The 14,471-nt window shown below is 37.7% G+C and overlaps 1 protein-coding gene across 4 annotated transcripts in view; it reads right to left on the bottom strand.

Moving 5' to 3' along the window:
* Positions 1 to 238: 238 nt before the first annotated feature.
* Positions 239 to 14,471, bottom strand: part of mical2a (microtubule associated monooxygenase, calponin and LIM domain containing 2a) — a 35,181-nt gene continuing 20,948 nt past the window's right edge. Inside the window, exons 6-21 of one of the 4 annotated variants that reach the window (XM_041983022.1) lie at positions 13,740 to 13,895; positions 12,492 to 12,592; positions 11,772 to 12,029; positions 10,767 to 10,882; positions 10,543 to 10,669; positions 10,371 to 10,461; positions 9,573 to 9,720; positions 7,740 to 8,061; positions 7,510 to 7,575; positions 7,269 to 7,403; positions 6,815 to 6,919; positions 6,369 to 6,635; positions 3,903 to 4,010; positions 1,980 to 2,160; positions 1,806 to 1,882; positions 239 to 1,724 (exon numbers count right to left, since the gene is read on the bottom strand). In XM_041983022.1, coding sequence (XP_041838956.1) covers positions 1,326 to 1,724; positions 1,806 to 1,882; positions 1,980 to 2,160; positions 3,903 to 4,010; positions 6,369 to 6,635; positions 6,815 to 6,919; positions 7,269 to 7,403; positions 7,510 to 7,575; positions 7,740 to 8,061; positions 9,573 to 9,720; positions 10,371 to 10,461; positions 10,543 to 10,669; positions 10,767 to 10,882; positions 11,772 to 12,029; positions 12,492 to 12,592; positions 13,740 to 13,895 — 2,657 coding nt within the window. In that variant the 3' untranslated portion in view covers positions 239 to 1,325. Of the gene's footprint in view, positions 1,725 to 1,805; positions 1,883 to 1,979; positions 2,161 to 3,902; positions 4,011 to 6,368; positions 6,636 to 6,734; positions 6,920 to 7,268; positions 7,406 to 7,508; positions 7,576 to 7,739; positions 8,062 to 9,572; positions 9,721 to 10,370; positions 10,462 to 10,542; positions 10,670 to 10,766; positions 10,883 to 11,771; positions 12,030 to 12,491; positions 12,593 to 13,739; positions 13,896 to 14,471 lie in introns of those variants that run through there. The other 3 variants (XM_041983031.1, XM_041983041.1, XM_041983050.1) reach the window with 3 other exon arrangements.

The raw sequence follows: 14,471 nt of genomic DNA on the forward strand, positions 1-14,471 counted from the left end.
AAAAAAGTTGGTATTCTGATTAATTTGCATGAATGTCATTTTGTTCTACAGATGTATAAATTAAATGTTTTACAAGTCCAGTTGGTGAATGAAAAGAGCTCTTTGGTATTTTAAAACAGTGAAGTTTTCCACCTGCACGGCACAGTAAACAAGACATTTTGTTCATATGGCTAATTCTGCCATTCAGCATTAAATATTATAAAGCTGGTTACAAAACACAAAGAATCACCATCATGTAAACACTTTAAAAAATATTGTACACTTTATTTAAAGTTAAACTAACTCTAAAGTGCTTCTTGAGCATCGTTGGACTGTGTATCTAAACAGGAAGAAGCCACGTGGCTTCCAGTCAAAGAGGTTTGCAGTTGATCTTCCTACAACATGCTTTGGAAATACATTCAAATATATCACAGCATGCAAGATACAGCAAAAAAGGCCATTACAAATATAGTTGTTTGCAATGGTAAACATGAGTTGGGGTGACTTTTCATGTAATTTTCTCAGTAAACAGTAGATGGCAGCAAAATAAAGCTAAATACTTTACAGTTTTCTGGATAGTCCACAGTATCACAGAATCTTTGGTGTTATCAGTGATAAAAAAAAAAATGCTCACATGCCTATAAAAACAGTTCAGCATGCAAAAAAAAAAAAAAATTAAATTAAATAAAATAAACATACAGCAGAAGCACGGATGTGAGTCAAACAAGAATTTGCACAATGATGACTGTTAACATGAGACCTGACTTTTGTCAAATGTGACAGTTACTGCTACACTGACAAGGCCACTCTCAAAGATAAAGTGCATCAAGTTAGTCAGTCTTATCCTCATGACAAAGAAAATACAATAAAAAAAATTACAGGACTATATTAGTGAAACAGTTTGAGAAAATATGTAAATCCTAAAACAATGATAATTAGACATCTCATCAGTCTAAAGTCTGTAATGCAGTGATTTTGCTCTATTTTTTTATTTGCATTTTAACTCATTTTAACCTATTAGTTTAGCTCAGTATAACATTACTGTTCAGTTTCCTCATTAAACCCACTGAAAAACATTTCAGTGGAACATCCGCTACCCAAAAAACTGTCCCAAATAAACTGCATAGAGGTAACTGCACAAAGCTTTGGTACATCTAACACACCAGCAAATCCACTTACAGTGTCATTGTAAAAGTTGCGTAAACATCAAGAAGGTGCTTGCACACATTTATAAAATGGCAATAAGATGAGAACATTCCAGGTGGTGTGCACCTCATCCTAAGATTTAATGGCATCATAGAGTAATGTTCAGGGTTAAATATTAACAGCTGAGGTCTGCTGAGAAACTAGATGAGCCTGTGCCCGATATGCTCCTGCAGCCAGAGCAGTGCAGGCTGTAATGAGCTCGGCTCATCAGGCACAACCTCAGAGTACATCTGCAGGAGTACCTCTTGCAAAACAAAGAGCAGGGGTAAACTCATGCTCAGTAGCTCATACAGCAGTGTGTAGTCCTGGGTGTTGTCCCTCAGGTGACTGGTGATGGCCTGTGCTGCACTGCGCACATGGCGGGACAGATACCATGGGGCATTACACACAGCGCGAGTCACACTCAGGGGCCAGCTGAGCTGTTTTCTTAAGAACGAACTGCAGGTACCTGCTGCAGGTTGACTCTGCAGGTCTGCTGTACCGCTGGAATGGGAGCTTTCTTCATCAGCAGCACGTCGCTCCTGAACTCTGTGATGGTTCTAAGAGAGGATGATGTGAATAAAGAATTTAGACATTTAACAGGTAATATAGTAGGACAGTTAAACATGAGGGGCACTTACTGAGGGCAGAGAGAAACTCCTCCGCACATTTGCAGTGTTGTTTCGTTGAGCAAAATGAAGTTTGCAGTACAGTTTCCCTGTAAGATTATAAAACATGTCAAGATTAAATATGTCAACAAAATGACATGAATGCTGTTCTGTGTCAACGATATGTGGCTCCTTGAAGACACACACCTTCTTCAGAGTGGAAGACTTGTGCTCCCTGTCGAAGAGCAGTGCTGCAGGTCGAACAGCGAAAACACTCCCTGTGGAAGTAGAGGCCCTCGGCACAGACCCTCTCCACCATGTAAACACGCCTCTCACATGAGTGACATTTGTCACTCGACTGAGGAAACACCCTTTGTACTGAACCACTCTGAGAAAAAGATAAACAGTGAAATCGTTGAAAGGAGATAAAAGATGAGAGCTGTTGGTGTAGATTCTTAATCATCCAGTTCAAGGAAATCCTAAATACCTGAATAAAAGGCAAATTAACTCCTTTTCCAACTTCTTGAAGACATTTCATGTCTCATTTTAAAGGAATTTTTAGTTCTAAATTGGCTTCTGGGGAGTTTCAATCTTTCCAGGAGGTTTCACAGCAAACAACTCTTTGAATCTTGAGACCAAAACATCTCTAATATCTACACTTAATAATTTTCCCTACTACTGCTCCATAACTTAATGAACTGGAAACATTTATTCATAGTTACTTTCCCGTGACACATATGAATAACCCAACATCTTACGTAAAAGGGAAAGTGACTTGGGCATTGAATGTATTGAGGATGACTGGAAAGAGGCGATAGATAAGAGCAACTACCTGTAACAGGCGGAGGGAACCTCAATACAAGATACTCCATAGATTGCATTTCACAATACTTGCAAAAAATTGATACCACCACATCTTCACTTTGCATAATCAGACAGGGAGACCTACTTCGGTGGTTTGTGGGAGTGCAGACTCATCTCTAGATTTTGGACTCACATCGACAATATAATCAATGATATTTTTGAAGTAAAGATAAAAAAAGATCCCAGTATTTTTCTTCTTGGCCTTCTCTCTAAGGTACTACAGCTTCAAATCAAACATTTCTTGAGAGGTTCCTCTAAATTGCTGGAAAGTGTATTATATTTAACTGGATTAAAGCGAGCCCACCAACTATCACATTATGGTACAAAGAGATTCTCAATATTCTCCCACATGAAAAACTGGTGGCAATCACAAAAGGCAAGGTAAGTTTATTTCTAAAAATCTGTTCCCCCTTCAAAACTTTTTTACCAAAAGATTTAAGGGTTTTACGTATGATAGGGGAATTATGCACTTTCTGGAGGAAGACCAAATCATCTGCATAATTATAGCCTTTATCCATAATATTTATCAGCTGCCCTTTGTTGATTATTGTTGATTATTGTTTAAACTAATACTAATGAAAAAGAAAAAACAGTTACTTGCATGACCAACAGAATGGGTGGATGGATCAGTGACGCATGTGAGGCTTAAACTAACCAGCAGTCACTAAAGTTAAATGTCTTCAGTACTTTTGAAAAGAGGTTGAGTTGCTTTTTATTTCAGCACTTTGGTTGGAGGATAGAACATAACAGTTTAGAAGGAGATGTTCTTTTATAACAAGTTAGTGTAGGTGCAGCTCTAACATCTGGCTGTGCAGTTGGAGCAAGACGCTTGGGTGGAGCAGAGAAATCCCAAAGTGCCACGGCAAAAACACACACACTTCTATTCTGTGGGGGCTGCTGGTAATTAAAAGCACAAGGGGCAAAATAAGAAGTTAAAGCAAAGCTTTGATGCAAAACTTAATGCTTTGGTAGAATTACTTGTGTTATAATAATAATAATAATAATAATAATAATAAAAAGAATTATGACAAGAATACAGATCTCAAAAACCAAACATCCTTAATGTTTATACTTTTTGAATATAAACATCTCACTGGAACAAACAGTATGAACTAATTTTCCGTTAAGTAAACCAAATAAGACCAATTGACAAGCGATAAAACAACTTTATGCAAACATGACATGCTTCAACATGCAAGCACTCAATAAGGGAGAATGAGTGCACAACACATACGTGAGTTCATAGGTCCAGGTTGGGATAGTCACCTTGAACACATCAGAGCTGTCTCCTGAGAACAATCCCCTAAGGTGAACAGCTTTTTCCTTTACACTTTTTGTATGAAACTCTCTAACCTGTTGTGTCTGAGCTTTTCTCTGCAGGATGACAAAAGAAAAGTCATCAGTCTCACTTCCTCAGTACACCGAAGCACATTCACTCGCCAACACATGGAGCTTTCTGTTTGTAGACATAACTAGCCAACCTAACCACTTCATGAGCACTGCACAGTTAAATGATCAAAGGCCTTTCTGTTCTACTTTTTCAGCAAAAGGCAACTAAAAGTGTATTGTCTAGAGAGGGAAACAATCGCTTCCCTGTGTGGTAGGTTGGCTGCCTTATTACATTAATTTCACACCCCACTTGATGTGGTTACTCATATTGCACTGGAATACAAAGCTGAGACAAACACTCCTTTAAGAGAAATTAAAACCAAGAATGTCATATCTGACATGAATAATACAGGTTTGAAAAATAATAAAGTCAGTAACTTAAATATCTTTTTAATTCCTGTTACTTTGACATTTAGAGGAGATCAAGTTTCAGTGCTGTAAACCACAACATGAAGGAATGACATCACATTGTACCTTCCAAACTGTGTTGAACAGCGTTTTCTGATAAAATGACTTCGTAAGATAATACTCATAATTGTTTTTGACTGGACTGCAGACATAAAATCCACACAGCAGCACAGGTTGAGCTGCCAGCTGTCTGACCGTCGGTAAAGATTGATAGTTTCTTCTCTTTTTATCCTTGAGTTTCTGCTATCAGTTTCAGCCTCCTGGTGAGACCTTATATTAAATATGTTTTTATGTTAAGAAAAAGTAAGTTATGCCCATTTTCTAAAACCAAGCACAGCATCTTCAGTTACAATTCACATGTGTTGTGCTGCCACTGCCAATTAGAGCCAGATTTGACATGTTCCTGTGACTATTGCGGAGTAATTTGATGTGGTACTGAATACTAATCAAACATTTTACCATTACACTCAAAAGCCAGATTTTCTGACCTGTTGAAAATGGAAAGATGAACCGCATAAGAATGTGGTGTTTAGATGGAGAGAACAAGGTTGGGAACAATGTAGTGAACCTGATTTTATACTCACTTGAGACAAGTTTCTTATTTCATTACTTGTTTTAAAGTAATTAAAAATTATTTTTTGGGTGTAAGCTAGAAAGAAAAAAGGGTATTAGGTACATAATGAGGGTCTGAAAACCATGTCAGCTATTTGAAATATTTTCATAAAGCAAAATTTTGTTTGAGTTTGAGGGATGTCGTCATAAACATGTGATTCATAGACAAATAAGTTAATGTAAACTTAACACAAAAAGTAAGGAAGCATTAAATGGCATTAAATCTTACACCATTATTTATTTACATTTTAAATAGTGCCACATATGTAAGGAAAATGTATCTGTGGGATGGGCAGCAGAGTTAAACATGCAGGCTGCAGCTATGAAAAACTTCTTCTCTGTCAATGCCCAACAGCTTTTTCTGCTACTGACTTTCATGTCATTTATTGGTTTGAATTACTGAAGTCTGAAGATTTCTGAATCTGAATTAATTAATTTAACAAACAGTGACCTCAGTAGAGTGTGGAATGCCTCTACACAGCCACACCAGTCTGTCACCTCCTCCTCATGCTGGTCACCAGCAGACTGCTGTGGGATGGCCTCCCATTCTTCAAGCTGCAAGTCAGCCAATGTGGCTGTGTTGGTCACTCTGGCACAAACAGCATGCCCGAGCTGATCCCACAAGTGTTTAATATGGTTGAGGTCAAGACTGCAGGCAAGTCATTCTGTCCTCTCCATTCCCAAATTCTGGAGATGGTGTCAGATAAATTGCCAGCATTCCCAGTAAGCATTGCTACATCAAAGAAATAACTGACCAAACACAAATTTACTTACTTTTCATGCTAAGTTTATAATATATGAAGTTTTTTAAATAATAATAACACAGCCCCATATGTACATGTTACACTGATAAAGGGAAATAATAGTCATGGATAAAAAAATATGTATTAAGCTACTTTATGGTTTTCATAATAAACTAACTTCATGACATAGTTGATGAATCTTACTTTTTTAAAAGCTTTCCTTCCATAATAAATAATTCAAGATGGTGATTAAAGATACATAATAATAATCTAAACAGCTCATATGTGCATGCAGTCCAGCCAATTTGTCCCAGCAGAACCAAGATTGCACAATGGTCCATTTGTGTGTCTGTCTCAGTTAATGCCAGGCTTGCAGGCCTGTTCTTGCCATTTCTGTTGGGCTTTATAATTGGGTACTCTGGCTAGACATTACACAAACCAAAATGTATAATCAGGATATAATATACTGTATAATCAACATTCACTCAAAGGACCTCTGGGGATCCAAACCTGCAGCAGTGTCAAAGGTGTGAAAAAACAGAACAGAGAAGATATAGAAGAAGCAAGAGATGCTGTTCACCTCAGACATGTGCTCGTCCACCTCCCTAAGGCGATGGAGGATTCTTGTCATGAAATGGATTGCTGATTGGCGAGAGGAAGGAGAAGCAGGAAGTTCTGGACTCTCAGTCTTAGGTTGGGGCCTCGTTTCAACAAATGTTTGATCGACATGTCTGAGCTTCACTAAGGTAAAATGATGCTGGTCCTGAGGCCGGAGATGGGGTTTGGGCAGAGTCTTTGGAGGAAGGCGGATTAACTGTTCAGCTGCTTTTCTGATACTGACTTCAAACTGAAAGGGATGATACACATAGGAACTCTTTATTTTACCTACACTGATTAATGAAGTATGTTTTAGACAGCCAGAAAAATGCATTCAAACAACCTTCTATTTGATGTGACATTTTACAGACAGTTTTTTTTTTTTTTTTTTTTTGACTCCTTTGGACAATTTATGTTACTCCAGGCTACCTGTGTCACTGAAGGAGGTTTGGGTGGTACCAGAGGGCTGGGTTTAACAGGAAGACTCTCAGTCAGGTCAAGAGGAGTGAGCAGCAAGGACCTCTCACAGTCAGACTGAGATTTTATAAAGGAGTGGGAAAAGTTTTAATTAAAAGGTACAGAAACAGACAAAGCAGAACATTAGAAGCTGGAAATAACAGACAAGAGGAAAGTTTTGCATCATTCAAAGCACAGAACACTTCTAAACAGCAGCTGACAACACAGGAAATTTCAAACATATTTATGAACTATGGAAAAGAGCAAAAATGTCTGTTTTAACTTTGCGTACTTAGGAAAGATGTAAAACAAATTGTTTAAGAAGACAAATATACAGCTAGATACACAAATGTAACTGTCCTTGGATTCTAAGCTAAAAAGAATTTAATACACAACACTAATATAAAACTCATGGTTGTGTTTTTACCTGCGTTTTGCGAATGGTGTAGCTAGTTTTATTTTCAAACTTGGCCTGCAGCTGGGTAGCCATTGAGCGCACTTTATTTTCTTTGGGATCCTGATCATCTCGCACTGAGGCGCCGTTACTGGACAGATTGGTGGCCTGAAGAGGAGCAAAAAAAAAAAAAGAAAAAAAGAGGAAAAAAATAAGTAAGAATATATTAAAAGACCATTGTACATTTGTGCTAACAGACTGTATTTTAACAAACCTCCAAATAGCAGAACTTTCGCCTTCTTTTGTAAAATGGGTCTGTACCGTCTGACTTCTTCTCATCCTGAAAACACAATTACTCACTCATCACTGAAATAAAACAATTTTCACACTGAGACATAATAAAATGCTTAAAATACTTGGGGTACACACAGAAAACAAACATTGGAAAGATAAACTTGTTTTCTGTGGATTAGATTCAAACAAATAAGGTGCAGGTGGAGTTACCTTTGGCACTCGTTTCCTGGGCAGTGCGAGGTTGAGCACATTATTATTATTTCTGACTTCCTTGGAGGGATAATCTTTATTGTTTTCATCCACTCTTCTGGGTTCTGCAGCAACAAGCATACCTGACGCAGGTAGAGGTGTTCCACGAAAAAGCTCATAGAACTTGGATAAGTAAGTTATTATGCTTGTTTTATCAAGCTCCTGGTTGTCACTTAGCTCCTTCACAGATGCGAAAGGTCGAATCCCAAATTCCCGTTCGCTGATGTCAAAAGCCAGCTGCAGGTTCGCAGCGTGATCCTCCTCATTCAGTGAGTCAAAATCTCTGATAAAAGCAGGCAATGAAAGAGGACCCAAAGTAAGGTTAGAACAAGGCAATATACAGTATGGTAAGTTATTACTGCAATATATTGTGAGTTGTCATAATTTTCTGGTTCCCAGCTCCCCTGATTCTTCTACAACAGACATTAAACTCTCCTGTAACCCCTTTACCTACGACCTACTTATCGAATCGGAATGAATGGTAGGACAGGAATGTGGCAGTAAGAAACTGAGACTCTTTGAAGGAATTATGTCTTGACAGGGCCTTTCATACTTTCATTTCTACACATCAGGTGACTGGGAGTGAGCAAGTGTAAGATTATCTACTCACTGATATGAACAGTCAATGTAAGCCCAATGGGAGCTTAACTTCCCATCAAACTTCCAGCCCTTCCGAAGAAATTGTTTCTCACATTGCAACAAAACATGGCAGCAAATTACTTTGAACTGTAGCAAAAATGGGTCAGATGTGTCTGCCTACACTGACAGTGTGCAGATATCATGAGAAGCAATGTAAAGAGGAGAGCAGTAACCTAGCAGCAGGACACACAAACATTGGGGTTATTCAGAAAGTGCTGAGGAACACTGTGAACCTGCTCCCCTCGCTGCTCTGCTGACAGGCCTGCATCTGAAGGGACCAGAGGGAAAATGCCAGCGCTTCCTGGAAACTTACAGGACCACATGAAATTGCCCTGGCATGTGCCGAAGTATGAAGGCAATAATTAAAGGGTGAGGGGATATAATTACTTTTGTAAATGTACTAATCTGCTGTCTGAATAGGCTGCTGCTGAAAAACAGCATGGTATAGTTTTATTTTTTTTTCCCCCTTGGACTAAAAGATCATTTTTCTATTTAGATGCAGAGGAAAAACCACATTATATAAAACACAAAAAACACAGTAACAGAAAAAAAACATCTGTCAGAGAGTGCCATTTCAGAAAACAGACAAAAGAGAAAACATATTCTCTACAGTATTTTTTGTTTGTTTTAATTGTTATTTCTGATTTCAGTTTGCTGGCATCATTTCTGTGGGTAGTATAACAAAGTAAAGTAAACTGGTTTAATATTTACTGCAATTTCAAATGTGTTTTCTTGCTCAGTTTTTAGCCAGACTTGTCAGTCAGATGCTAGCTAGCTCACCTTTAAGTCTCGTCTGTCAACCACAGTTAAGTCACTTAACATCACTTAGAGGTTGCATTTGTGGACTAGCAGTACTAGGAGATTTGCTTTTTACAGCATATCTATCTTAATAAATATTTTCTGTTTACACCATATAAAACCAGAAAACTATATGTTAAGTATCTTCTTCCATCTATCAGGAGACCGTGAATGCAGCCGAAAACACAGATCAGTACCAAGCTGTAATTCCAAAAATACATAACACACCTGTAACATAAACGGGTATGATCATGTGCATGCATGTCTACATTAAATTCAGGCTGAGGTGGAATTGCACTAAATGACACTGTTTATCTAGCAGACTAGCTAGGGTATGATCTAGTGTGTCTTACGTACATCAGCTGTGGTTTGAACCTGTGGATGAGAGCACAGAGGGTAATGCCGCTTCTCCAAGATGATGCCAAGTCGGTGATTGACACATTCTTGTAGCCCTCCGTCTGTTTCTGGCACCATGTAAGAAGCCTTGATGGTCTGATCACATACTCTACAAAAGAAACATACAAAGGCAGATTTTTTTTCAGAGCAGTCAGATTTCTCACAATAACACCAGAGAAGGACAAGAAGGGACAGAAAAACCAGTCATGCAAACCATCAGGAAATTCAATTCGGAGAATGATGTCACAGCCACACTCAACAAACCTTTTTAAATAAGGTGGGAGACGGTACTGAGGTATGTACTCGTCTCTGTCTGGACTTGCTGGTTGTCCTTGTGTAATCACTAATGTAACTTTAGTAAAACAAACAACATATAAAGCGTCTTTCTGCTACAAGCACAGATAAGATCTAACTTTATGTTTAGTGTTTGCCTCAAGCATTAAATAATTTTACCTTCCATAACTGAAGTCCAAAAACTATGTGGGTGTTTTATTTTGTGTTAATGGTGTAACTTCGAAGACAGAAACATACTGAACTTAGAAAGTGGTGCTCAAATCTCAGCTCTTGACTTTTTTATTCCTTAAACTGGAGTTAAAATTAATTACTTAAATGTATTTGAACAAGACAAAAATAAATAGGCAGATTTTGGCCACTATGTCACAAAAGGAGGAAACTGAGTCAGTGGGATCACTACCTGGAATAACCTGGAGATGAGTCTGAAGCACTTTTGCTTTGACTGTTGACTTCTGAAACACTTACCTTGTCTGCTGAGATTGACTGGTCGCCGTATTGTAGCAGCACGCTCCAGAGAGCAGGAATTAAGCTCTCCAGTAACGTACAGGTGACGCACCTGAAACAGCAAGGGACAGGGACAATGGTTACAATCACAACCTTTTGTTCATTTTGATTAGTTACGTGAAGATTTACTCACCTGATGAGGCCTGACACAAGCGGAATTAAGGTTAGGATATCGGGTTCCTGGATCTATAGTGTATTGTTCAAAGTTTTTAGCAATGTTTTCAGGAGTTGTTTGTGGTAGTAGTCTGTAAATACTCTCCCTAAAGAAAACACACACACACACACACACACAAAAACATGGTTAGATCTTTCAATTTAAATTGCACAAAAATGTTCATAAATATAAAGTCTGTGTACCTTTCCGCCAGCACTTCCAGGACTGTCCGACCCTCAGCCCAGCTCTTTACCATCCAGGCTGTATCAAAAGCAGCCAAGAAACCTCTAGCACAACCTGTTCCCATTGGCCAGAAGGGCTGTGCAGGATAAATTAAACAGTGCTTTGGTGTTGTATCCATAAGGAGACAAAATTTCTTTAAATGTAAAATATAGAATTGCAAAAACTGTAAGCAGGTTAAAAACAACAAGTCTCCTGTTTAGTGGTGTGATGATGAGTATTCTGGTCAAACAAAAGAAAAGGTGATTTAATACAGATGGACATAACATGATGTACTTCTAATGAGACATCTATTGCACTGAAAACACTCGTGGACAGAGCAGAAAAGCATGATTCAGTTAATTAAGTAGAAAAATGTTGGAGTCTAATTTTGGAAAATAAAACCAAAGAAACAAGGAAAACAAAGGAAAAATCTGGATAAAACATTTCTCAGTGCATAAAGAAGAAAATGCTCAGGAATCATGTTTTTTTTTGCAGTTTTCCAGGCTTGTCTGGAATTTAAGATATGCTTTTGCTGCTCTGTTCGTTATGTTTTGCTTTGCAATGTCACATACCAAAGGTCTGATTTCAGACATTGAATTTTTTAGACATATTTCTTTTAGTGGGTGTTTTTGTAACCTTTATGATCTGCCTGCACATGTTCATAGAGCCACATTTAACATCTCCTTAAATGTACAGTACATGATGTTTTTCTCCCTCTACGCTTCAGAACCACCAACACCAACTACGTGTGACTCATGGCAACATCAAGATGAGTCCATGCCCAAAGAGGAAGCAGGCCAATTCACAGAACGGGGCAACAAGAACATCAACAACAGCTGCCAGCATCGTAAATGGCCCCACTTTCCTGTCTCTCTGACCTTCACCAGCAGCATCTGGCCACAGGAATTTCATTATCCAAATTTTCTCAGGCAGTCAGGGCCTGAACTGAACTGAACTTATTTACTTTACTTGAAATGTTTCCGTACCTCTAGCAGACTGTCGCCAACCAGCGCCACCAGCAGCTGGTGTCCAAATCTCTCCCTGACCAGAGCAGCGTTGTCAGAGGCATGCATGCTTGTGAAGTCAAACATTGCTACATCTGGCTGCCCGCAGTGGTTCATGGCAAACTCAAGCATGGGAAGCTGGTAGTTGGTGCCATAGTCAGCAGCCTCTTGGGCGTAGCTCAGAAGAGCTTCCTGGTTAACGTTTTCACTGCTCAGCAGCATCTGAGTGTCAGCGTAATCCTGTTTGAACAGAAACAGGTTCACACACAGAGAAAGCTTTGGCTTCTTCATTAGATTCATATTTGCATAATCTTTTTAGCAGCACACAAAAGTTAAAAAGCATTACTATGTCTAATATTTCTTTTACAAATTACCTAATTTCCTCAAGAGGCTTTGCCTTTTTGCAGGTTACCATGGAAAATAACTAGACCTAATTAATGAGCGCAGTTTGCAGATGTGATAACAAAATGTCAAATTGGAGACCCTTGACAATCTGTCTACATCTCTAACAATGGAATTATAGGAAATTTAGTTCAAATTAAATCTCAGCCTGACTGCACTTTGGACTCAGTTTTTCTAAACCAGTCAGTTCTAGTACAATACCTGTATGACACAGCTTTAATAAAAGTTAAAAAAGTATGATTAGTCCTTGTTATCATGATAAAATGATCATATTAACAACCATTTTATGTTTTTTCTTACATTAATGACAACTCCTTTGTCCAGCAGGCTTTGTTTTTTAGCAGTCATGACAAAGTAATGTGTGTTGTCCTTGTAGTACACAATGTTCTCCAGATCAATACCTGGAAGACATGGTACAGTTTCAGTATGACTACAACTCATGAGAAGAACCACAAACAACTTTTCAATGATGAAGGCTAATTGTTAAACAATGACTTAACAGACTGAAATATCAATATTTGCTCTGCCTCACATATTTCTGTTCCAGCTGCTTATTTTATTAGGCTGGACATTAAGAATATGACTTGATACCATTAACTTAATTAGACCTTTTCTGTGAAAAAAAAAAAAAAAAACACCATTACCCACCTCATTTTATTTTTCTCATAAAATAGGGTAAGAAATGAATCTGTCTGATGGCAAAATCCCAACTATTACAGCTATGGAGAATTATTTACCAGTTACAGTGTCTTTTAAAGAGCTTGTGGTAGGTTTATAAAACTTTTTGTCCATTTAAAAAAGCTTTTTCTAGTGAAAGACGTCTATTGGAATGTATTTCTGTGAAATACGGACCTTAATAAACTATTTTCATTAAAAAAATTCCCCCAATAATCTTACATTTCTGACACATTTATATGCACCCAAGTATTTGGAAGCAACAAAGATTTTTTTTCCATGAACACTGAGCTTCTCGATGACGTGTGTGTGAGGCCATGCAATCTACTCTCATTGTACACAATTGTGTGAGAAGCTGGTATTATCTCAGTATATCTAATAATAAATGAAGTTTATCAAATAAGTCAATGACAACACCATGACTGCCAACCAAGCTCTGGTTGTGTGCTCATGTAACATATTTACATAACAATAAAAACTAATATAAGCTTGATGTATTTGATCCGTTTTGATTGGTGGATTAAAATGTCTGCATCAAAAATCACCTGTGACAACAATCCCTGTGGAATATGTTTAACTTATCAGATCCCTGAAAACCAAGTAAAAAACTGTTGCCATGTATGGCCTTTCTGAAAACTGATAATTGTTTAATAATTTTGATTAAAATGTTAAATCTTATCCAGCCTCTCTAAAATGTAGCTTCCCCCATATCTATTATATTTGAGATTTCTCCATCATCAGAGATGTATAGAGATATTTCATACATTTATAACTGGTCATTACAAAAAATAAAAACTTACTGTTAAAAAAAAAAAAAAAACTCTGTAAATGATTTTCTGTCATGTGGAAGTCTCTTGGTCTGTGTTTCCCCACCTGTCTCCTCCTTCAAGTCAAGAAAGAACTTCTGGTTAAAGATGAAGGCCACTCCACTGATCTCCTCTACTTTGGCCTCTGCAGTGGAGTTCCTGTTGATGAAGTTGGCCGTGATGGCAATAGCCAGTTTACCTCTGAACTCCTTCCTTTTGAAACCTAGGGGAACAAAAAAAAGCACAGACACAAACAGTGAGATAGGAACGCTGGTCTTTCCCAGTAAACATTAAAGTCTTATCAACTTGCCTGTTCAGACCAAATGAAATTTAGCTTTAAATCATAATAAAAAGACAATTATTTCAGCATAATGTAAGTGTCAGTTTATCCAAGGACAAAAATCCATGTATCAAATTATCTGTCATTCAAATTAATTATGTTTTGCTCAATTAACTTTCAGAACCAAAAAGAAAAAAAGAGTTACATGTAAAACTTCAGACAATATGCCTTTTAGAACAATTTATTCACAGTATAACACAGAAAAAAATTAATTAAGTTTTTTATGGGATGTTTAAGGAATTGGATAAAATGTTTGAAGCTTCATTATAACTTTCAGTGGACTTCAAACAGACTATTTATGATTTTACTGGAAAATTTTCAATCCTAAACACTAGTGACTCACAAAGAAATTGCCTGTTTCTAAAGCTAGAAACAAATGCAGGACATAAGGAACAAAATGACCTGATACTCACTAAAGTGAAATGCTATATGGGCTAGTAATAGTAAAGATGTTGACTC

Source organism: Melanotaenia boesemani, chromosome 1 (genome assembly GCF_017639745.1).
Source record: "Melanotaenia boesemani isolate fMelBoe1 chromosome 1, fMelBoe1.pri, whole genome shotgun sequence".
Lineage (NCBI taxonomy): Eukaryota > Metazoa > Chordata > Actinopteri > Atheriniformes > Melanotaeniidae > Melanotaenia > Melanotaenia boesemani.